This window comes from Larus michahellis, chromosome 7 (genome assembly GCF_964199755.1).
Source record: "Larus michahellis chromosome 7, bLarMic1.1, whole genome shotgun sequence".
In the NCBI taxonomy this organism is placed as follows: Eukaryota; Metazoa; Chordata; class Aves; order Charadriiformes; family Laridae; genus Larus; species Larus michahellis.
In genome coordinates, this window is record NC_133902.1 from 21,122,134 (window position 1) to 21,148,226 (window position 26,093).

The 26,093-nt window shown below is 46.0% G+C and overlaps 1 protein-coding gene across 50 annotated transcripts in view; it reads right to left on the bottom strand.

Moving 5' to 3' along the window:
* MAP2 (microtubule associated protein 2) overlaps positions 1–26,093 on the bottom strand; it is a 226,399-nt gene that overhangs the window by 64,306 nt on the left and 136,000 nt on the right. For 46 of the 50 annotated variants that reach the window (XM_074594921.1, XM_074594939.1, XM_074594926.1 and 43 more), the window contains one exon: positions 6,349–6,634. The exons of the other annotated variants lie outside the window; for them this stretch is intronic. In XM_074594921.1, the coding sequence (XP_074451022.1) occupies positions 6,349–6,610 (262 nt within the window). In that variant the 5' untranslated portion in view covers positions 6,611–6,634. The remainder of the gene's footprint in view (positions 1–6,348; positions 6,635–26,093) is intronic. 50 annotated transcript variants of the gene reach the window in all.

A 26,093-nucleotide genomic window follows, 5' to 3' on the forward strand; every position in this document is an offset into this window, starting at 1 on the left:
TATCTCACTCCACTCCCTTCCAGGCAATAATTTTTGCATGCTGGTACCACCCCAAACTGTGCTGGACCTCCAGCTCCGAGTCCAATACATTTCAATCACGGACTGACTGATTTCTGAAGTCCCAAAAGGAGGTGGGAGGGCAGAGCCAGCCCCTCAGAGCAGTTAGGGTTGGACAAAATGCAATGTCTTACTGGATTTAGTGACTGATAGCGCCAGTCACAGGAAAACCTGCAGAGACTGGCCTCTGCAGCAGTTAGTGAATATTCAGCGTCAGGGAGAAGACAGCCGGGGGTAGGGGATGCATGGGAAAAGACGGAGTTTCTCTGGCCTCATTCCTGGTCCTCTGCAAAAGAACAACTGAGAAGGATTTCTACAGCAAGCTTAACAGAGAACAGTAATAATAACATTTTCTACAAGTGCCCCAAAAGAGGCTCTGCTGTCTCCACCTATGCTCTCTTAGCAACATAACCTGAACATGTCTAAAATATTCCAACAACGTGTCCCAGAAAATGACACCTGCATTACTCTTAACACAGAGGAGAAAAGTTTCAGAAGTCTGGCACGTTTGCCTGTATCTAAATTGGCAAAGAAGATGGTGCACAGTAATTACTGTCACATTTCCCGGGTAAAGGGAGGGAGATCAAAATGGCTAATTAACAGCTTCTTTCCCATGGGAGCCATCAATGACATGGTAACATGCATTCTTCCAGCTTTGTAAAATAAACCACTGAAACGGGACAAACACAGCAATCACATTCATCTTTGAACGCCGCTGATTTTGCATCCTTCTATGCATTTTGTCTGTGCTGCTGGAGACATGCAGCTTGCTGAAAACGCACATCTGACAACAAGGCTGGGAGGCTCCTGTGGGAAACAGGCACCCAGGGAGTTTGTGGGGGGCTCTGGTAACTCCAGGAGGGCTCGGGCAGCAGCAGGACCACCACTGCAAACAGCCAAATGAAAGGGAAAGCTCTGACAAAGCAGCCCTGTTGGAAAGAAAAAGTAAAAAGGCCTCTGTACAAAGAAGGCCTGTTTGTATGTTTACTGGCAGTGCCATCTTAGTATTGCCCCTTGTATGGCAACAGAGAAAGAAAAAGAGACACAAAGGAAAAGAAGATTAAAGGAGAAGTCACTAGAGAGGGAAAAACCATTAACAGACCATGGGACCAAGCGATGACTCGGTGCGGTTTCAGCCTGGAGAGGCTGTCGTGTTCACTGACCCCATGCACAGAGCTGCAGTCCCGCCCCCGCAGGACCTGCCCTCGCGGGCCGAGCACCCTGAGCCAGCACAACTAAGCAGCACGGTGATTTTCTAACAGCACACTGCTGGTGAGGGCCGTGAACAAGATCCTCCTTACCTGGGGACTGGCTACTAGAAGGCAAAACTAGGGAAGATGATGGGATACAGACTATTTCCTTGACACACTGCCAGGTAGCTGAAACAAGCACAATCCCCGTCTTCAACATGGGTTTTCTGCCAACCTAAAGGTACTCCCCACCTCTGCTCAAGTCTTTACTGGCTATGCCAGGGCAGTCTTTCAGGCTGACATTCCCTGCAGCTTATTAAAGAATAGCTGGTCAGAGGAATAGATTTGTTGCAATTGCCCATTTAGTCTGGCTGAACAAAGCGTAAAACAAATGGCTGATTTAGGATAAATTACATTGAAGGCTGTAATGTGATTTGCCCCTTCTCGCTTTTCTCCTCGGTTGCTGCTGCCCGCTTCATGGCTCTGCTCCCTCATGGCTCCCTGCCCCTCACCTCTCCCACCGCGGGCTCTGCTGCCCCACCACCCCTCAGCCCTCACTCCTCCTCCAGCTCAATGCCGCCACTCCGTCATTCCTCTCACAGGTCTAGGGCTGCCCCCTCTCTCTGTTCCACTTACAGACTAACATATATCAACATCTGGGTCCCCCCAGCCACCAAAAATCCCGGCCTCTCTCATTTATCTGTCACGGGCTCCCTCTCACCCACCTTTCCTACAACTCAAGGGCTCTGAGAAACAAGGCAGGAGCACTCAACCTGCGGTCAGTCCTCCGTGCTGTGTCAGGAATTCTGCTACAATTTTCCAGCAGTCTCTCTGCATCCCACACGGTTTGGGTACCCTGCCAATTAACAAAGGGCTCTCTTTGTCACTCTGGCAGGACACATCGCTGTCCTCAACATTGACTGACACCAAGACAGAGCCACTGTCCTGAGGCTCTGGTAATAGGATTTCAGGAAAGGCTTTCCCTTCATCTGTCAAAAAAGTAATTCATCAAATAACTGTGCGGGTAATCCAAACCCCCTCTGCTTATAAACCTGAATTTGGCATATAATGAAGAAAGCACTCAATCAGCCGAGTCACTGCACATAAAGACATATTGTAGAAGATGCTTCACAATGCATCTATTTTTATCCCTTACTATATAAATTTGACAGCTTAGTCATTATATTACTGAAAATAAAAATAAATGCATTTTAAGTGTAAAAAAACCAAACCTTTGCAGCATGATGTTCCTTGCAAGTCAAATACAATGGGTTGTGCTGAATTGCTGGTTCCCAGAGAATGCTGCAGCACACCTGTACTGCTCCTCTGCTCTTCCTTCCAGCCAGTTGACCACGGTTTTTCAGTAGGCAAAAAGAAGGCTGCCACTCTCATATTTCATTATAAGTCAAACACATCCTGTGCTCTGCCATGGGGTCCAATCCAAAACTTCCACATCAGCCCACCTCAGAGAGAGTTTCTGAAGATCACTCTATCACGCCTCCCTTTGCAGCACACATCTCTCGTGACATGAAAATGTTTGGCTTCGCAAGAGCTGCAGATCTCATCCTCCCCTCTCAGTACTTCCAAAATCCTCACCAAAAACACTCTGTGTGTTTGTGCAGTGAGAAAGGACATGGCCAGGCATGGATCAGGGAGAGCCCATGGAAACTGAGTGGATCTTGGGCTGTGGGATGCTGTGGACAGCCCCAAAGGCAAGGTGTCCTCAGGAGCTCCTTGGGAGCAGTGCGGCGGGACTTGTGGCTGGCAGAGGCGCAGGGCTGTGGACGGAGCAGGGCTGAGCCCATCTACCAGGGGCAGCCCAAGTATACATACAAATATATACACATAAATATATATAGAAAGGAATAACTGCTTTACCACCCTTACTTATACCACATCCAAAAGAGCTTCCTATGCACTATGCCAAAACCCCAGGCTCTTCTCTCTCACACATCTGCCCGTGACCCCAGTGAATGCCAGAGCAGGCCCCGAGGCTGCCCTGTGCGCAGCGTGCACTATCCCACGTCCCCATCGGTCCATTTGAAAGGAGGGCATTGATGTGTCTCCATAATGCAGCCATTACCCAGCGCGATACCGAGACAGATCAATCAAAGGCAACACAACAGCCAGATTCAGAGGATTCCAAAATTGAGGTCAGACTCAATAACTCTTAGACAGATGCCAAGAGAGAGAGAAACACATATATACAGGAAGGCAAATTTTAACTGTGCAAACCTAAAAACGTCACTTGCAGTGATGGATTGAATGTGTTTTGGCAAGAACTGTTATTTCCTCCCCCATTACCACCCCTCGCTTCTGCATCAGTGTTGGCATAAGGTGCCTTTGTCTTGGTGGCCTGACTCTAACCTTCCCCTTAACACACAGCCCTCAGATTTTACAGCACGAGCCCTGCTATGCCCCGAAGGGACGAGCGCACTGCTGCAGAATACCTCTCCCTAGGAGAGGCCCATTTTGTGACTAAACCCCAGCTCCTGGGTCAGTCAGGCGCTGGAGGGCTTCCTTAGGCAAAACGCCTCCACATGTACCTGAGCTCTCATCAGCGGGCATGGCGCGATGGGTGGCTGCCTGGGACATGCCCTGTTCGCACCAGGGCTCCACCGCGGATCAGACGGTTGTTGCAGTTGCTGGGGATTCACAGACTCTGTCATGAAGGCTGAGAAGCCAGAGATTTTCCGAGGTTATGGTGCTGGATTTGCACCGGGGAAAATAAAAGCCCTGTAAATCCACTCAAACCCACAGTTTGGATTAATTATCTCGGTCGACCTTGGCTTCCTGTGCATTTTCTGCTCAGCTGTTTTGAGTCAGTAAGCTACTAGAAATGATTGAATGATTCACAGTATTGGTAATTATGTGTATCAGAGTGGCATTTAAAAACCCTACCTGATACAACACCCCACTGAAGTGAAAATTTACAAGCAGACAAACGTGGCAAAGATGACTGAATTTGGTGGAGGATGGCAATCCTGATGTCAAGATCAAACTCTGAACCAAACACCAAAAATCCACCTCTAAACTTCCTGCTTCACAATGCATGAAGCACATCCAGGTAGTAAATAGTAGTGTAAAATGGCAACACACGCCCCGGGCCCTTTCTATCGCTACACCAAGTTGCCAACAGGTTTCTCCTTCAAAAAGAGAAAAATGATTAAAAATACATCTTAAGTATCCAAAGATGGTTTCTATTGCATTAATTAAGTATGGGCTCAGCCAGCGTGTGAGTGCAGTGCTCAAGTTTCCAGAGAGCTATGAAATCATGCATGAAGGGCAAGCAGTTTTAGGGACTTTTCTGGTGTTCAAGGACAAAGAAAAGATGCCACGAGATAAGCTATATTAAGACTCCCAAAGAAAAACTCTATGTATCAACAGTAAGTCCCCAACACCAGAGATCTTGCAATCTAAACAGACGGTGAGAAAAAAGCAGGGGAGGAGGAAATGAGGCCATAAAGTGGTGATCGAAGCGATCTTCACCCGCATCAAGAGTAGTCTTGTTCCCTTGGCAGGTGTGTGTCCCCAGTCCCACTGCCTGCCCTAGACCACACTGCCTCATTTTTTCTTCTGCTGTTTAACTCCTTGTCTCAAAACGCAACGTGAAAATACACCACTACAATGCCCGACGATGGGCATCAGTGGGTTCCTGCCTCCTCTCACCCATTAGCTGCAAACTCCTCAATTAAGTGCGCAAGCCTCTATCAGACGCTGACCACCGCTCAGAACCTGAGCTTGAGAGAGCCTGAGAAGAGCATTTCTCTCCTCCCTTTCTAAGGAGAGGAGATTCCTCTTCATCCTGTAAAGTTATTCCCACTTCCCCACGTGTACAGGTGGGACTTGTCCAGGATCGTGCGAAAAATCCGTGGCAAAGATGAGAAATGCACTCAGTCTCCCCAAGGCCCACATCAACCCCTAAGAAATGCAGCATCTGACTGGTGTGATTCCTGCACACCTGCTCCGGTATATTTGCTGGCTAAGCACAGCACAAAGTTGGGTTACAGCAAAGAGACAAGACCTTGTTATCACTCCCCCAAACAATCATCAACAGTGTCTCCACCTGAATGCCTATACAAGATTTATTTTACCTTTGGCTTTCAGATTTTGTCTACCCACCAGAACAGACTCTTAACATCTAAACTCGTTTACTTTTAGCAGAGAGATCCATTTCCAGCACAATTGCTTATGAAATGACTGTAGGATCCAAGAGCCTTAAAATTCTCCAGCTGCTGAGAAATTACGGATAGCATCTCCAAATACTGTCAACAGCCAACAAACATTGCTAGAAAGATCTCTTTAGCATGCATGAAAGGATGCATCAAGGGCAGTTGTGTCTGTACAAGAGAAATTCTTCTTGTACTGTGCATTTGGGGTTTAAAGTGGGAACTCTGCACAGAGAGAGAATTAGCATTTACTTCTAAAACAGGAAACTTGCCTTGCATATTTCATTTTGACACAGTCACACTTTTTTTTTTCCCCAAACAACAAGCTGAATCCTAAAATCCCAACATAGTTTACAAATAGACAAAGCCTCAGTGAGTATCCAGTGAAATATGCCTGGGCAAGGGTGAATAAATGCTGACGCTGAACTGTAGTATTCCTGGTCAGATTAAGTAACATTATTCTGCAAATCATTGGTGGTTTCAAGAACATGTTGTTACTTGTGAGTACCAAGAGGAGAACCCATCCTTCAGTCACACGCAAACGCACGCAAGAGCAAGATGGGCTGCCCGTGCACAACAGCTGAACGGTGTCCCACTCCCTCCCAGCCCCGAGGCGCGGAGCAGCTGCTCTGCACCAGCCTGTTCCCTCACCCCCAGCGCGGTGACCCTGTCCCACCTACCAAGATGCACTAAGGCACCATCTTGCCTTTCCTGAAGCCTTCTCAGAGCACTGCCCAGGATCCTGGGGAAGGGCGCAAGCTGTGCCAACCCAGATGAAGATGCAGCCCCTGCTGCGAAAGGCACACGCTTCCTCATGCTGCCCTGTGCCCCGGGGGGCACGCTTGGCTCCAGCTAACATTTCCGCCTGGAGAAACATCATCCAGCAGTCTGAAGAGCCCCGTGTTTCATGGTGGGGCACTGAGGAGCATTACCTGCAGTTTCCCTGTCCCCCGCCGACAGCTCTCCGTTGATTCCATTCTCTTTGGTCCGAGCATACGTCCCGGGCTGCTCGTGGCTGCCCAGCCCCGGCTCCTCATCCTCTCGGTAGGGAAATCCATTGGCACTTCTGACCAGTCCGGCACCTGTGCCACCCTGTTCCTTAATTTCAGGTGAATGTGGGTGTGAAGAAGCCTCTGTTAGCTGACCCGAAGTCCAGTGCGGTGCCTTGGCTTCGTCTTTCCTACCCTCCGCCATGGTTCCTTGCCTTCACCGCTTGTCCTGTAACGACATTAGCAGGAGAGATCAGCCCCAGGAGGGTGACTGTGCCCCTGACCGTCACAGCCACGTTACCAGCAGCGCTGCCAGGGAAACTTCCATCCAGCAGATGAGAGAGGTTTAAAATGCAAAAGTGTCTCTGCTTGTCTGTCCTGGGCACGAACAAACTGCTTTAAAACCAAAGCAAACCACAAGCAGTAAAAATTATGGCTCAAGTCCTCCCTGACTCTCATATGCTTTGCAAATAATAGCACCAGTTTCTTGAGGGCCGCCCTTTCCTTAATCTGATTTCAACTCACTAATTACAGTTAAACGTAGACCAACTTAACGAGAAGCGAACTGGTCATCATAATACAACGACATCTTCCCGGGTGATAAAGGGAAGAAAGCCACAACCGCTAAATTGCTCTGGGTGACCCTGCTCTGGCAGGCGGTTGGACTAGATGATCTCCAGAGGTCCCTTCCAGCCCCTGCCAGTCTGTGATGCTGTAGAAGAAGTGAAGCTGCTGCTGCAATTTTCATTGCAGTTGCAAAGAGCGAGCGCTCTTCGGGCACAGAACTGCAGGGTGATCGGTGCTCTGAGGCTCCTGCAGTCTGCTGCCAGCCACGACAGAAACCACACGGGACAACACTGACTGGGCTCCCAAACATATGTGCTATTTCACCCTATTTATGCCCCCTCTTACTTGCTGTTTTATGAACATTCGCACTCATTCCCCTTTGTCCAAAACAGCCTGTGGGGAACACTTGTTTCCCACACAAGCATTCGCATTCTCTTATGACTATTAGTATTTATATATAAACAAAACTAATCATTATTTGCTACTTCACACGTATTTCACTCCTGTTAATTAGCTCTCATTTTTCCAAGCAAGAAGAGGAAGCCACTGCACAAGCCATTGGCTTTGGCTACTCCTCATAGAAAAATGTAGTAGTAGCAGCTCCTCAATATGTCAGCCTGGGAAGACAACAGATCGTAATCCGTGTTTTGATGATAAGGTAACCTCTGGCAGGGAGAGAAGGGCTTGACCCGAGCTAACTACTTCAAAGTGAAAACCAGCAGGCCTTCTGCAAAAGCACTTGCCAGCTTTTTTCCCCTGGAAAAAAAAAACAAACCAAAAAAACCCAAAAAAACCAACCCCAAACCAAAAAGAACACCTAAAAGAATTCAGCTGAACACAATCAATCAGACACGTATCACAGAGGCTGAGCAGTCTAGAAAAGAAGGCACAAAACTGGATGGTGCACATATTCTGCAGACGTTTTACAAAAACCAAACCAACAAACCAGAAAAAAGCCCTAGTTCCCACAGAGTCGGGTCAATTTGCAGAAAACGCCCTAAACATAAGAAAAAGCTATTGTTGTATGTCAGATAATCGTTCGCAATTGAGAACTCTACGCCTTTCTGATCTGTTATTATCTTTTAATAATAATGGCTTTCAGAGCTACTTTAAATTAAAAAAATCATGGTGAATCATGAAAATTAGATTTCATTCACAATAAATACATGACTCAAACTGCAGTTCCACTTTAAAAAGGAGCAATAACTCTTTTGCCTCCTGGTGAAACCATGGTGTTTTGGGAAGCGCAGCTCCGTCTGCTCTGAACCAGCACCATTCCCTGGGGGTAACTAATGGCACAAGGATTGCAGGACGGGGGAAACTTCAAGCCCAGCATTTCCTGTGAGCTGTAATGAAAATGGTGGGCTGAGCAGTATCACAAAGCTCGGTGGCAATGAGACACGCCTCAATCAACCACAGAAATAGTAAACACGCTCCACATGCCTTTGCCTTCCCCTCCTTTACCCTGATGGGAGACTCATCAGCGAGCCATTCTGCACATACAGCGAGAGCCTCAGCGCAGCCATCTCAAACCATACCAGAAGAGCTGATGGGGTAATTATAGAGGAGAGAGCCCCAGCTGGGCAAAGACCATTCCTACGTACCAAAGAGATAACCCTCTGCCTCCACGTTTGCTTACTGCATGACACTGGAGAATGCTTTCTGATCAGAGCCTTTCCAAAACGTGAGGCCACGGGACAAATGTCTCCCTCCATACAGGCGTGAGCAGACACTTCCAAAGCCACTGACCTTTGGGATCTGAGGACAGAACAGAGCCTGTTCTGGGGGAAAAAAAAAGGAGATGTTCTCATCTATGTCCCCTGAGAAAGCTCGGGGGGGGGTGTGGGGAAAGGAACAAGGAAAAACTCAAAATTTATCTCAACACTTTCCCCACAAATCTCCCCAATCTCCTGCACTTTGAGCCTCATAGCGAGCCCCAGGAGCAGTGTGACCCTGGCCATCAGCTTCAGCCCCTGGTCACCCTCGAGAGGAGCCCAGAGCCTCGGCAGGGAGAGGGAGGGCTGTGCAAGAGCCGAGCGTGGGGAACGCTGTTCTGAAAATCTGGGATGAACGTAACAGTTACTATCCCACCGCCGCAGTTTGGAGGCTGTTATCCCTGAAGTGCCCTTCCCTGTTCCAGGCAGGCACTCCCCGCTTCACTTGAAGCTCTTGAGGAAGGATATTCACATCCGTACAGTGGACTGTGTCACAGAAGTCCTCTATGGAAGTAACAGAAGTGCTTTTATCTTTAAAAATAAATACAGTGGGCAGGCTTCAATGAGAGCTGCGTGTATCTGGAGGCAGAATTTGTCTCAGTATTTATAATAGATGGTTACAGAGTGAAACACGGATGAATTCATTCTTGACTCTCTGTTATTCATCAAGAGCTCTCAGAGTTTATAATGGTAGTAGAAACACAGCGAGTGAGTCACACAATGCATCTTTGTACTCAGCAATTTGGCAATGACTATCTGCTGTTTGGCGTGATTCATCCACAGCTCGGCTTCAAATTCAGAATACACAGGTGTGCTTTTTACCATCAGGTTAGTTGTTTTTCTGTCATTCCATTAGCATATCACGGAATTAATTAATCAGGTAATTCAGATACTGACACAGAAATACCAAGAGTGGACAAATATTATGGCAGAATTTAAATAGTGTTAGGTATATAAAAAGAAGAAGCCTGGAACAGTTTGGACAATCTAGGGAAAGACAGTACTTCAGGGAAGCAAAAAGTTCCTCTTTTCACTAAGATTTTCTTATTCTTTGCATAAACTGCAACGAAGGCTTTCAAAAAACATCAGAAAAGAAGGCACAGCTAGTCCTCTAGAATGTCATGTTGCTTAGCTAAAAAATAACCTGGATGTTTATGACTGTTTTTTCCCTGCCCGTTACAGCAGGACCTCAATACCAGCGAATACGCCGCGGCAACCTCACTAGTGCATTCTCACGGCTCCTCTCGTCTGTCGGCTGAAGTCCGTGGCGGCAGAGGGTGACGGAGGCGGGCGCTGGCCACAGGAAGGGTGGCAGAGCTCACAGGCTGCACCAACGCCCGGCACGGCCCTTCAGTCCAAAGCCACCCTGGTGACACCATGCCACGGGGCCTGAGTGCGAGCCTCAGCACGAGCTGTGCCAGCGACATGGCGCGGCCTTGTGCAAACACTCCTCCTTCATTACATTCCCCACCTTGAAGCCTGGCCAAAGCCAACTCTGCAAAGGGGCATGGGAGTGGGGTGGGACAGGCGCCCTCCTTCCGGAGGCATCAGGCAGGCGCAGCTGTGCACCGGAGCACACCAGTGACAGTGACACACATCTCCTGCGGACCGTGCACAGCCCTCCCCAAAAGGCTTTCCTTGTCCAGGCTGACATGCAGGATGCTCCTGAGACCCCGGCCATTCCCCGTCTGGAGAGATCACCCTCCACCAGCAGCAGCGACCGGCAGTGAAGAGGCACTTCACAGGCCTTAAATTCATGTCCTTGTAACTTGGGCAGGGCACAAGCAATGTCATTACGGATCCAAACTGGACATCCTGCCTTCTAACTAATAACTTGCAGCAGAAATCATGGTAAAAACAAATTCCCCTATCATTTTCAGCCATTTGGGAACTGTACAGAGACAAAAAATACCTAAATAACTTGGAATTAACAGAGGGACAAACCTTGTGGAAACACATGGTCCAACTTTGCAGTTACCTCCTCATTTCATAGGCACGGTACAAATGTTTCTTAACCCATACGCTCCTTTATGTGACACCAGCTCCTGCTGCCACGGCTGGGTTAAACCAAGCTTAAGTGCTTCGAACTCAACACACAAATTACCCACAGTAAAACAGCATGAGAGCATGACATGCAAACCCCAAGATAATGCTGATTTAAACATCCTGTCATGCTAGCTGTCCTGCAAAATATTTTGTGAGTGCATCTTGCAGAATCTTCTTAGCATTATATTAGCATTGCCTTTGAAGGTAGCAGATGAATTTTCTATGAATTTCACTTTTTAAGAGAACAGAATTAGGCCAATACTGAAGGATTTTGCAAATACCCTGCCTTCCTGCTTCAAGCCATGTTTTTACCTACTCCTGTGTCTGTAAGCCCATTCACAGTGAAATGAGGCTATTTGATTTCAAGGAAGCTAATTCATTAACCAAGAGAAACAGTCACCTGGATACATGGAGGAAGAGCTTCAGTTCCAGTTCAGGGGAGAGAATAACACCGGAGGTTCCTAAAGGGAGAGACAACAGACTCCTCCGAAGAGAAAAACAAGCCCTGGCCGGGCCCTGGGCAGATCCCGAGCTGAGCGGGAGGGCAAGGGCCAAATCCCCTTCCCCAGAGGGCCGTTCAGCCCAGGTGCACCACAGCTGGAAAGCGGAGCGCTATGGAGCCCACCTGCCCGCAGGCAGGGCTGCCCTCGCGCCCACCCCCTGGGACCGCATCGACTTGCTCAAACTCCAGAAATCCAACACCGGGTGCCCTTCTCTCTTGCCATGGTGAAATCCTGGTACCAGCGGTTTCTGCCTGCAAAAGCAACCTCTACCACAGAGCTCAGTTCTAGCTAAAAAGCTGGAAGAATCCCTACACACCCTTTTCTGCTCCAACACCACCCCTTTTTGACAATCCATTTCTATCGACTGTGCAGCATTTTTACACCGTTTACCATTCATCAAACACCCTCACACCCCCATCTATCACTAATCATAATTGCTTCCTGCAGGAGAGAGGAAAGGCGTTTATAGCTAGTGAAGGAGATGGTAACCATAACAACAGCACCATGACAACGATAACTGATATCTGAAATAAAAAATAAGGCAAAAACTTATTACCAATAAATTTGGTCTGTGATAAGGACGGCAAAAGCCCTAAAGAAGCAATACCAGTCAGCAAAGGTGCCAACGTGAAGAAACACAAGTCTCTCGGATGAAATTGCACACAATCCTTCTGCACGTTTTAAGATGAGGCACCATGACAGCCGTGTCTTCTGATCAGCAAACAGAGAAGGCAGTCCCCGCACAATCCTATCTGAGATCTCTTGTGCCTCGGGAGCTAGCGGGCTGAGGGGTGGAAGGAGTGCTGCTGGGAAGCCAGGATGCTTCCTGACAGACAGAAGACTCACAGATTTTTCCGTGGAGTCTTTTGTTTCCAGAAGACTCGTTGAAACACGCCCTGAACAAGAACGGGATTGCTCCCAGGGGAGCACCTCTGAGTCAGACACACCACATTGATTTTTCCACCAAGCACAATTCCAAATGGGCACCGTGAGCCCTCTCCATGTGCTTCAGAGAAGGCATTGCAGTTGGCAGGGTTGTTCAAAACACGAGATTCTGCAGCCATTAGCCAGCCACCATCTAAACAACCCGTGCCATCCCAGCAGAGAAACAGATTCGCCCACGCTTGTGGCTACGTTGGCTTTGTCACCCCCAAGGCAGGAGGCACCGAGGGCAGAAAAAGCGCCACAAACAAACAGCACTAGCTCCAAGTGCTGCGTGAGGATAACAGAGTTCTTCCAGGTGTGATCAGACAGGAAAATGTTCAAAGAAGCCGCTGCGCTACGTGACCCTCTCGGGGCTTTCCAGGGGGAACTCTGCTCCACAGTTTGCTACACAGGATGGATCCAGGAGAGCACACTGAAGTGGTCAATTCAAACCTCGAAAAGAAGACAGCTGAAAATCCGTCATAACAACACAGCCGAGCTGGAGGAAGGGCTATGTAAGACAAGGGTGCTCAAAATACCACCTAAGGGGAAAGATTCTTCATCATTCAGGGAAGGAGTATACAACTTGATACAGTCATTGCAGGCTGGGGGTGGGGTGGGGTTGTGTGTGTATATGTAGAAATAATAAGGTAGAACCACTACAAATACTTACAAATACATTACATTAAAAGCACTGTGGCTGCCAACATTTCACAAGTTTGGCCAGCTGAAAAACACTGGCTGGCTAATAAAAACGAACACTGGATGCCTGGTTCCCCTCCCCACTACCACTACCATTATAATTTTTAGTGCTTAGGCTGAAACAAAATCATCTTCTGCTTATTTATTGTACAGATACAGCAGGTGACGGCAGCACACACCACCCAGTTTACTGTCTTCTAATCCTTAGACTTATATTTTCAAGCCTGTAGTTTGAAGGAGTACTAGCCAAACTGTGTATTTGCCACTGCTGCTGCAAAGAGGCTACATGGCTATGAGCCTCCTTTGCTCTCAAGCAAGGGAGAGGTAGCCCACAAAAAGGCTGGAGTGAAATTCTGCAGGATTTTTTTTCCCCCCATACTGACCTTGCTCAGGCACATTAATTTGATGTTGCATCTCTTCTCTCAAGAGACTCCACGTGTATGACAGTTCAAATTAGGTAGCGAGGAATATAATTGATTATGCCAATATGTTGCTTGCATATTCTCCACATAGGACAGGTCTATGCTCTTGCCAGCTTCAGTGGAGCTACTCTCGTGCAAGTGAGGCAAACGGGACTGTTTAGCAGAACGGTGCTACAGACTTAACTGCCAAGCAAAAACTCACACGATCAAAACCTCACTTGCCCAGAATAAGCACTTTAACTGCACTTGTGCATCTTTTCCTTCTCTGCATACATGAATTACTTTCACATCCCTTTTTAATTTGAGTTTCACCAAGATCTCATCAAGCATGACACATTTTCACACAATCTTAACTTCACCCAGTGAGCTTTTAATTAGAAAAAAAAATGCTGCCTCTAAAAATGTGTCTGCATTTTTTGATTTTTCAAAGGCCTTGCCTAACTTTCAAAACTAATTCCACCTCTGCTACAGTACAATCTTTTGAAAATACCTAGATGCTATCTTTGGGAGCATCATCACATCAGCTACTACAAATGGTAAAAAGGATGTCCTGGGCTAATTTCATACAGATTCTTCCCCACAAATATATGCAAGAGAACCAGTCTACAGCAAAATTCTGGAACGCAGCATTTGTACCACACTCTGTTTCTCTACACCCTCTCAAGGGCCACAGACCCCTGAAAAAGGGGCAGTTCAGTAACTCCAGGGGCAGGCCTTCCTGACCCAGCTGCCATCCCTGCTTAATTCTGCCCTTCTATATGCTCAAGTAAAGGAATACAGTCAATTATTCCACAACTGAACTAGCAACACAAAAATGCTGGTGTGAAAATGAAGTATAGAGCAAAGTATCTTCAAGGCCATGTGCTGCTCCAATTTGTTTGGGCAAAAATTCTTGCTCGCATGAAAAATGTTTTCTCCCCGGGTCAAGGGCAGCAGATTATTCCTTTGCTTTTAGCTTCACTTCGTAATACTCAGACACACCGGGCAATCATGCCAGGCACACAGTGGATGCAGAAGTATCTTATTGTCTAACAGAGGCATTGTTTATTCATGCTGAAAAAGAGCATCAGACAGAAGAAAGCTTGTTTCGGGGTCCCTCCACCCAGACCTACTTAACTTTGACGCTCAGTTGCACGGTTAGAAAACCTCAGAGGCGGGGGCCCAGGAACCCATTACAGCCAGCAGAAGCCAATGCTTTTAACTGTGGCACAAAACATCTAATTCTAAATGAACAAATAGAAATAAGGAGACAAAGGGTTGGAAAACTGATGGGGAAAGAGGTTATTTGCAAAGTCTGCTTGCTCCTATATTTACAGCAAACTTGGCATGGGTTAGCTAGTGCTAGAATTTTCTTTCCTAGGGAATGTCCGAGCTGTGACTGTCGTGCTGCAAAACCTTGGTCCTACAGAAATGGTAGGATTAATTCACCCCTTCATACTATTTTCTAACCAACAACGTTACAAACAAAGGACTTCTTTTAACTTAAATATACCCTCATGCTTCTATGACTTAAAAACATGCTGTCCGCCCACATTCAGCCACCCACCCACATGACCCACCACTGCATACCCAGGCAAATAAAATAATCTCTCCCTACCTGGAAATGAGAATACCCAGAAATCTTTTGTGCTCTTAAGTGGTCTAGACAGTAAAGTCACAATATTTGAGATATAATTTTATCATGTGGTAGCTTTTCCCTGCCAAATCTCTACTCAGCCAACCAACCCCTCTGCCTGCAAAAGAAAAGCCAGCAGGCAGCCGCTCCTGCAGCCGGCGCAGGGGGGGCAGAGCCTCTAGTGAAGGAACCTGAAGCCACAGGACGTGATTCTGCAGCCCCTCAATTTCAGAGGAAGTTTTTCCCTTAAAAGGGCTTCCATTAAGATCTTGGGATGTGCGCTGAAACAGAAAGATGACTTTATGTGCCCCGGCTTGTATTTTAACTATAGTGACCTTTTTTTTTTAAAGTTTAATTTTTAATTCCTTGGGGTTTCGAATTAAGAAAATTAAAGTATCTAAAGCATGAGGAGGAACCAACTCACACAGTCATTCAGCCTTTCTGAAATCTTAATTGCAGGACTTGTTGTCACAGCAAAGACCTATTTTACAGACTTGTTTCCTCCCCGAGCTCCCACGGGTGTGCAATTACCTGATTCTTGCTACAGGTTGGGTTTAACCTTGTTCTGCTGCCACCCCTTTCCTTCCCAGCCTGTGCCGAGGGGTGGATGTCTGTGTGTGAAGTCAGCGGCATTCTCCTGGGATAAGATGGAGAATGAATGAGTTTTGCGGGAGGCGAGGAACAAGCCCAGGGTCGAGGAGTAGGGAAGGGTAAGAAAGTTGCATCGGATGAAGAAAGTGCGTGTCAAGAATGATAAGATGTGACTGATGAACAAATTCAGCAACTGAGGAAAGAGTCTGGAAAAAACCCAAGCCATGGGGCTGAATGTGTGTTGTTTTAATATAAAGAGACAGCCAGGGGGAAGGAGGGAAGTTAGGATTAGTTAGGATTTGCCATCTCTAATCAAACCATCCAGTCCAGACTCCTGCCACAAGCAGTGGCCGGCACGAGCTGCTCCACATGAAAAGGCAAGAAGCTCCACAGAGCTTCAGTCTCACATCAGCGTGTTCTCAATGCACAAAGTCTCCCCCAGGTGACACAGACCTACTGATTTCCATCGGAGCCAGGTGCCTACATGTTTATGAGGATCCAGATCATCACACGCTTTCTAATACTATCAGTGCATATACCTTCATAGTGACTTCCTACCTTCATACTTCATACCTTCAAGGTGACTTTCTGGACATGGGAAATAACCTGTGTTCTTCCATGGACTGCTGTCAGATTTCCATTAAAAAGACAACAAGACACGAAAAGCGCAATGGGATATAGGACATGCAGAGCACTGATGGACACAGAAAAATTACGCATACATTTACACGCTCGGGTGCTTCTCATGTCTTTTCTGAGAGGTAACTAGGGTCCAACACATGATTCATCTTGAATTTCTCTGTACTTTTTCTTTTGCAAAGTCTTTCGGCAGCACTAATGCTGATGTTGGTTTACAATGCCTGAAAGCATTAAGTATTAATCACAAATGAAATACAGCAGACCTGGAAAAGGTACAGAGAGCTCAACGAGGATGATCAAAGATCTGGAGCAGCTCCTGTGCAAGGCTTACTCTTCATCCTGGGAAAGAGGGGAGTGGGACAGATGTTTATAAAAATACATGGGGAAGAGGCGAGAGGGAACAAACACTCACTCTCTACACAAAGAGCTGTGGTGCATCAAACAGAACTCGCTGGTGGCAGGCTCTGCAAACGAATGGTGATTCTTCCCATGTAGGGAATTACACTGTGGAGGAGGTAGTGTATAATTAAAGTTCACATAGGTTCAAAAGGCACTGCTGAATTTTTCTTCCATTAATTTGCCCATGGTTTCTCAATTTGAGAGCCTCTTCTGGGAAATGAATGCTTTTACCATGTAAATAACATCTACACACAACACAGCTTAGAGGCTTTATTTGCTATTATAATATTGATGTTAAATAATTGCATGGTTTCCTGTCACTGATTTTTAAAGACGACCCTTCTCTATCGAGTGTGATGGAATGTCGCAGCCCCTTGCTGAGCATCACAACGTTTAACAAACTCTAAATGAAAATACGCTGTATGACACAGACTGTACTGCACTGTAGATGAAAAGCGCCTATTGCACAGCCAGGCTCTAGTGAATGAACAGCTCTGTCGGTCTCATAAGTTTCTAACTGAAACACACGACATTACATCCCAGACACGCGTTCCTCCATATCACTCTGCTGATGCAGCAAAATCAGGCTCTGCAGCCTATGCCGTGCCACTTGTCTGGGGCTGGTTCACCAGATGAAGCAGAGGGGGCTCATTTTCAACCTCTTCTGCAGAATCAACTTGACCACCTCATGCTAAAAATCTACAGAGAGCACATGGTGACACTGAGTTAACGATAAGGTTGGGGACATCAACTGGAAGATCAGCGCAGAAAAGTGTTCTATGGTAGGGGTGATACTGAAGAGAAAAAGCCCACGAGCAGCTAGGAAGACAGATGGCTCCTCCAGAAGGACCTGGTTATGTACCCAGAGCCACCACTTGTACGGGGCCTCACAAGATACTATATGTAAATGTTTTATAAATGAGATGCTCAAAGCTGCAACAGCGTAAGCAAAGTCTTGTATGTTTTCTTTTCATTTAGGGCAAGCAGTCTGAAACATATGCCCCAGCACTGACCTCAGCTCTGACCCAGAGGGGCTGTCTCCGGTTGAAAAGATGATTCATTCACTCTGCTAGAAGGGCTGAATGAATAGGCAGGATTCAGACTGCAGAACGCTTATCACTTGGGATTCCCTCAAAATTTAGGTCTGACATGACTGGGTCAGTAACCACTCGCTTTTGTTCCAAGCTCCTTGAACAGAAATGTCTCTTTGCATCCTTCAGTGGTTCCCACAAATCAGGTCGATTTTTATGGCTTGCTAATTATTACTGCTAGACTTCTGCCAGGCTTCAGGATGAAAAGAAGTGTATTTCTGAAAGCTCAGGGCACAAAACTTACAGAATAAATCACTGTCTGTCTGGCAGCAACAAAATCCAGCCATGGCAGCCCCTTAAATATACACATCAGGATAGTGCTGAACTTTATTTCTTTAGGAATAGAAAGTTTTGTTCTCCTTTTGTTGACAGAGCATATTAAAGACTGCCAAAAATGCAAAAAGAGAAAAAGAAGTTACTGTCAGAAATTGGATTTCGTCTAGAGGTGCATCAACATATCTCACACACACAAAGCTATCTGAAATGACATTAAAGTTGCGAGGTTACACCTCAGGAGTTTGGCTGTGAAAGAAATGAGAGATGACTGTAAAATCGTAACTGGGTCCCCTTCTGCATATTTACTAAGCTACTGCCTAGTTTCAACAAACATATTTTATTCTTCTCATTCCCTCTGCATAGATTATCCCAGTTTCCATTGCATCAGCTTCCCATCCCAGGCATCATCCCTGTGGGCTCCAGTCCCTCACCCAAGGCCCATTCGTATTTGCCATTTCTGTAGCTTTCAACACCGCAAACTTCGAAAGATTTTATCCTCCTCATACCAAGGTACGCTTTCATTTGTTGTTTCACTTGCCATAACCATAGGATGGCAAGTGATGCACTGGAGCACCACAGGCCAGAGTCTGATGGTCTAATTCAAAGCACAGTGTGTAGAGAGACCTAGAAAGACTTTTACGGAAGGACAGACAACCCTTCTTTATATCTCCTGGAAGCAAGTATAGGCTGAATCAGAGGAAAGCATAAGAGCTCCCAGCAAAGGTATCTCAAAGGATTTGCTATACCCTCTTCATCAGCAGAGAGCTGCCTGCCATTCAGATCTGGGCTCTATTCCCACCCAAACTCCTGCTGCTGCTGGAGTGGCTCTGGGGAGCAGCCAGTTTGGATGCTGGGACTGTGAAGGGAATGGCTTTGGACTCCCTGAGCCCCTCTTGCTGAGGGTAATGCAGCATTCACGTCTCCTGCTATGGATCCCAAAAATCTCTGCTCCTTTCCTCTGACACTGCCATCACTATGGGTCTGAGCCCCAGCCGCCCTCCCCAGGCAGGTCCCAGCCCCGCAAAGGGGCACACCATGCTGGGGCCTCCTCCTAATCTCTGCTTTGCAAGCTAGTGCTCCGTAACAGGCGGCGAGATACTTGTCCCAGATCCTGTCTGAAAGGTGCAAAAGGACCTGAATTTACTCAACGCAGGCCCTGAACTGAGGTTTGTCCCAGCCAGAACCCAGGCTGTAGCTCAAAAAGTCATACTGAGGTTGCTCAAAGCCCATGAGATAGACCACACGCAGAACAGCAGGGCACCTTGCTCTGAAATCCAGACACCTCTCTACCTCCAAAACTGTTCTGAAGCAATAAACAACCACTACTTTCTCTGCATTTAGACTTATACCGTGTGGGACAAAAAAGCTCCCATATCAAATGCTGGGCACCCCTACAAAACTGTGAAGAAGGTATCCATGAAGAAACAGGCACTAAATTCAGTAAAATACAAACTAAGTGCCCCAGCACCAGCGTGTCCCTCTTCAGTTTCATTCCTCTCTTATCCCCTCTCTGGGCACAAGAGAAGATATGCCTCAGCCCACGGCCCATGTCTTGCCTCACGCCAATCTCCACGCCAATCTCTGAAACAGTTCTATGGCCTAAATGCAGTGCTAAATGCTCACAGATGAACATAACTGGTTCAGGCATTAAAACTTCCTGATCAATTCACCGATTCTGAAAGTCTCCTCCAACCCCATACCTGATTTCTGCTCTGTGTTAGGCTGAGCTGTCATTTGGGGGCGTTTTTCCAGGGTACAGTATCGAGGTGCTTTGCAGCATCACTGGGTACCCTACACATGCACTGTCAAGAACAAAGAAAGGATGAAAACTACTTTCTTTTTTTTTTTTTTTTTAAACACAGTGCTTACGTATTATAAAAAGGAGGACTCTGCTGCCGTCCTTTTAGCTGTTACCAGTTAGAAACACTTTACATGAGTGAGGCTGCAGCACAACAGAATAAAACCCTTTTCCTGAAGCACTGCTAGGATCAAACCCTACTGTGCACATGCCAATTGGCAGAGATTTTCTGTGAAGATTTACTCTGGTGCTTTGTCAGTGTTCTCCGGGAATATTACAAAAGTCAGGAGATTTTTCTTGAAGCAAATTTTAACTTGTCCTTCGAAGAGGCACCTTATTTGATATTGAAGGATGGATGTGGGAAGATACTCCAAAACTGCAATCCTTAATGCGTTTCAATTTTCTTTAAATTTCTGAACATTTTAGAGGGGCTTTACTTGGTGAAGTGGGAATTGTTAACATCAGGCTAATAAAGACTACAATATCCATCCACATCATTATTTTTGACATAAAGCCCATGATCCAGAGCAAAAAATTACCATTTAAAAGATACAGTTGGTATTTCAAACATCAACCCTTCAAATAATATGCTGCTTTGAAGAATATATCGCGCTTTACTTTGTTGTACTGCTTCCAAGGAGCATTGCTCATAACCATTTGCAGCTTCTGAAATGAGGGTGGTATTCTTCCTTTTTCCACAGCAAGAAATGACTATTGAGGCAGCATGTTTTTAAATAGAAGGCTTCTTTCTATCAATACTAAATGAACATAAAGGTGGCGGGAAGTTACTGTATAATCAGTTCTCTCCATATAACTAACATTTCATTGCTCTCTTTGTTTTCTAGTATAAAAAACAACGTGGCTCTATTTTCTTTGGCTCTTGACCTTCTACCGCTTTCTCTACTGGTTTACCTGTTAAAAAAATCCCAGGAGATCTTAACATCAAAGATTTCCAAAATCCTTGGGGAGATTTATGAACATTGTCCAGTGTTCTCCTTAACACTCCAGAACAATCTTTCGTGGCAAGAGAGGCGCCGAAGGATCAGTACATCACTCCCAGTCTTCTGATCAGCTTCCCAGAGCAGTTCTCAGTCAGCGGTATGGAAAACGGTCAGGGAAAATACTCTGAAGACGTGGCATTAAGACACTTCTCACTTCAGCTCTTCTTCAAAATCCAGATAAAAAAAAATTCATCACAGCTTAATTCCTAACAATCATTTTCCCATTTCATCAATTGCTGAACAAGGGAATTACAAGATCATAAAAATGGGGGCAGCAGCAAAACCCAGTGCTGTAGCCATGCCAGAACATACATAAAGGTCCTTGGACTGTCCCATCTCTGCAAGTCATTGTGAAGTGTTTATGCAAGGCCAAATTAGACAGGAAAGGGCATAAGCGGACTTTTATACAGTAAATCGAATAACCAGTCCCTTTGCAGCAAAAAGTCTAAACATCCAACATGTTCTTGAGGAGGAGAAAGAACAGAGCCGTTCGGCCTCGCGGCAAAGCGCATCAATACTGCATGGAAGACCAGGGAATCAAGGAGAGATTTCTTCCCCACAGCTGAGATGTTTCTGTCCTTTCACAACCCCTAACCTCAAGCATTCTCTCTTACTGGCAATCCTGGTATTTCTGAAAATCCTACTTTCAACACCCTTCCGAAGGTGCAGGCCTGGTTTACTGAGAGATCCAGACAGGTCTATGCCGGGAAATCACCAGCGTGCATCAACCGTCCCTGACACACAGCTCCCGAGACAAGGCTGTGGTTCTTCTGCGGGTACACTAGGCAAGGACAATTGGGGTGTTATAGTGTTAAATCCTACACTGGTAATCTCCTGTGGGTAGACTGTAGTGAAAAAAAAAAATTTAAAAGAAAAAAAATCCCTGGAACTTCATTTCCACATGTATTTAAGAGCAGGAAATAGCCAATACATTTTCTCATTGTAAATCAACTTCGCTCGCAGCTGCTAAGAGTGAGCTCTCTCTTGCCTTTTCTGACAACCCCCCAGGATCACTGACTTGTATTCCCATGATCACTGCATACCTGCAGGACGGCAAATACAACGCAACAAAAATTTCTGAAGTGTGACACAGACAGCATCACAGACAGTTGAACGCATTTCCACGGCACACGGCAAAGCAGCAGACCATCTCGTGACCAGGCGCAACTGCCTCACTTCCAGGAGCCTGGCGTGTTTTAACCATGTGGTGCTTTCAAGATTAATTCATTAACAGAAAGTGAAGCATTCAACTGAGATCCTCCCTGATTTCGTTTTAACCCCTTCTTGCCGCCCTTTCCTCATCTGTTCGTAAGTACTGAAACGAATTATAATGCCGTACAGCGTTCCCCCGTTTCTCATGCATTTACATGTGTGTTTTGATGGGGTCTCACATTCACAGCGGTGAATCAAAACACCTGTCAATAAAACTGCCTCTCTCAGGAATTACAAACGTGAGATAACTATGATGCCAGAATACATATAAAAGAACGAAAAAGCAACGTAAGGAGTAGATTACACATTACTTTAATTGCACCCTCCTTACAGAAAAGACAACAATAGAACCTGGTAAAAAGATGACAAAGATTTTCTGCATTCTGCAACACCTCCTTCCATTTTACTTCCCTTGTCATCTCTGCACCAGAAACACTGAAATAACCGGCATCACTGCAGCTGTAACGACTTAACACCCACCTCAAGCACATACAGAAAAAAACGACTAATTTTGTAGGCTTCAGTGCTTTTAAGTTATGTTTGTTACCATGAGAACTTGATTAAAATGCCACCCACAAGCTTGCAGAAGGGGGGGGGGGGGAAACAACAACAACAACAACAAAATCTACTTTTAATCAGCGGTAGTACACTTGCTGCATTGCAGCATTTTCATAAGCTCCACAACCTTCTGCAGTAAGAGGCAGCAGAGATGCCCAGACAGATATATTTTGCTGAATACTTTATTCTGGAAAAAAATTAGCTGACAGGATGGTTGTCACCCAATACTATTACACAATATTCCATCTGAGGAAGATAAAGCGCACACACACATGTTCCGCACCATGTTACAAGGCTCAATTTGAAAACTAGACAATTACATGTCTATGTGCAAGGTGGGGGCAACACTGACCGCCGCTCAGGACAAAAATTTATTTTTTATGCTATCTGAGATAAATCAAAGCTATGAAAAACTCTGGTTTCCTCCCCACCATATCCATTTGCTGGCTTTATAAATTTAGGCTGATTTTTTTATATATATATATATATATATATAATGTACATATGTATGTGTGTATATATGTATCTGGAATTTCAAGTGATAGCACTGTATCATCTAGGCTTCTTTTTGGTTTTTTTCTTTTTAATTTACAGTCCCATTCTCTTTGGATTAATGGCTATGGACACCGCATTACTGCAGTTTGACCAGGAGCCAGAGTCTGCATAACAGGCACCCCAAGCCTGCAGCTGCTTCAAAGCAGATAATTAGCACTGTGGCTGAATCAAGAGCCAGTAATAAACTACGTAAAGCAGCTTGTTCAGCAGCGTATGTGTTGGATGCAGGAGCTGATGCAGATGACAGGAACAGCATGCAGCCAGTGGTGGGCTAGGAAGGGGGAAGAGTTTCATACTTCTGATCAGAACAACTTCCTAGCCACTTACGTTTGAATGTTACGTGAAATGTGTGTATTTGCAGCTGTACTTCGACCTGTCATGAGTTAAGCATCACACATGATAAAATGTTCTTCACCAGAGGAGGCAACAAATCGATGAACTAGCAGCTGGAGACACCCTAAAAGAAGGTGATGTCCCATCTGAATTGCTCAGGCCGCATGGGGAGATCATACCACCTAGACTGGAGGAGGCACAAATATCTTCCAGTGACATGGGCGGCTCTCAGCCACGCAGCAAAATACAAGCGTTCTTGTTTCAACTTCAAAGGTCAGACGGGGAGTGTGTCATACTCCCTATTAGGCAAGATCCTAAAGGAGATTTTTTTAATCACTCTCAATCAGTATTTTGGGGAAGAATTCCACACGGCATCTGTCACGAGTGACTTCAGTGAGGTCAAAAGAACTACCCTGACATCCCAGCTACGAGTCTGACACCCACTGGCTGCCTGGAGCTCCCACCTCAACCCCTTCCTGGTCCCACACACATACAGGACTGACTCCCACCAACTCCCATGGCATATACACCATGCAGGCAAAAATGTCGGCAAGGCTTGACCCTATATACACAGAAGAAAATGAGCATATCATACCTGAGGGTGGGACACGGTGCAAAGACATTTAGAGAGAAGAGGGCTGAGGTGGGACACACAGAGCAACCAGAACTACAGTAGCCATGGTTGAGCTCTGCGCAACCTGCTTTCACACCTAGGACACACAACGCTGTGGATGTGCCAGTTCAGGCCAGCAGGACCAGCTCAGACAGCCCCTTAGCTCAACGGCATCACATTTCTGTTTTTTTCCCCCCTTTCCTTCTCTCTTTCTTTCTGCTAATTGCAGTGAATGTGGGGTCATGTTCCCATAGGGTTGCAAAGAGAGGAAGAACAATGTTGAGATCATCCAAACCTCCCAGTGATGAAAAACAAAACTTCTCTACTTTCTGTTCAAGGAAAAGCTTGGCTTATTCTTCATAGACATGGATTTCCCAGGATAGTAATAACATTACTAATTATAAGGTACTTTAAATAAAGAGATTTCCCTTTTATTATCTATAGACTGCTGAGACTATGATTGTCTCACCTCTGAGACAATAGAATTTGCTAAAATTGACCACAGGATGAAGAAATCCGTGCACCGACTTAAGTGCCTTCAAGATTATCTCACTCAAATAGACGTTTTATTCCTCCTACCACTATGGTATAATATAGATATTCCTATAATCATGAGGGTCTTTTGAAAGTTTTATGGTTAAAGCACTGAGATGCAAACTCAGAGTTCAGTCCAGGGCTCTGCCATTCACCTGCTCCACGACCTTGAGCTTATGAATAAATAAGCCTGTGCCTCAGTTCTCCCAGCTGTAAAACATGGATTATAATGTTCATGCTGTCTGTAACTTGCCTATTTTTGCTGCGCACCCCTTCAGGGCAAGGGCTGTCTCTTCCCGTATGTGTGAGGACGCTCTGGCTCCCAACCAAAGTCTTTGGATCCAGATTTCAGAAAGTTTTGCTCAAGCAAGGACATTTATCAGACGCAGCATCTGCCTAGAGGCAGCATGACAAACTTGAGACACAAAAAGGAGACCCAAAAGGAGAGGACTGCAACCTTGGCCACGGACACCAGAGCCTGCGCTGCTGCTTGAGCGTGGTGAGGATGTGGAGGGACCCAGGACACCCAGCACCCACTTGACAGCTCGCCCTAAGCTTCGGCTGTCTGATGGCTCTGGCCCCTGGGAGCCTGGAAGCGCAGCTCAGGCCCACAGACCCTGATCTCTGAAAACTCTTGATGCTCAGCCAGGAATAAACACAGTTTAACGTATGTAAGTGAAGTCTCTGATGAAGGCTGCAGCTCACAAACTACATTAAGGAGCCCCTACTGTTGACGTTAGCATAAAAACAAATGAAATGCAGATTCTTATTTCAACTCTGCAGTGCTGCTGGCCTGACGAACTGGGTTGTCTCTAAATGACTTAATTCTTTCACAGAATCTCCATAACGCTTCCGCCCTCTTTCCTCCAGGGATCTATATAAATTTTTCTGCATTTCTTCTTCTGATGGATGCTGATTTCTAAAAATACTTTTGCAAAAGAACTGCCTTTGGTAGCAATTAAAAATGTGACACAATGTAGTGCCAGAATCCATTTAAGAAAACACAAATCGCAAGGTACGCATCAAGTCCCTGATACCAACCTGCCTCCACAACTACATAACGGGTCCTTAAAATTTCTCCCTGACATTAAACCAGTACTGTCAACCTCCTGCTCGATTCTGCTGGCTAACTCAGCTGAAGATGTGTGAATGTATAAGCAATCCAAAAATACTTGCTCCCTAATTTTCTCATTATGTTTGTGCTCCGGTTTCCTGTCTCTGCCTGTCTGCTGTGTCTATCCACATCCACAATTGTGAATCACACCGGCCAATTTCTATCACATTTGACAGAAGATACTAAGCTCCTACCTACCACCTTAGGAAATCCACAGATGGGTAGAGGAGAGAGAAGATTTTAATGCCTCTATGAAGGGAAATACAAGGAGAAGAGTTCAGCCCCTATTCATTCTGTTTGGCAGTGTCCTGGTGGTCTAATCAGTAGATGTGGAGCTCACATGCAGCCATAGCATATGCTCTTTCTGGCCCAATTAACTAAGCAAAGACAGGTAGAGGATGAGACAGGTGCTGGTTACCCTACAGTGGGAAGTCACTGCAGAGAGGATGTAGAAAGACGCTGAGGAAATACTACGTGGAA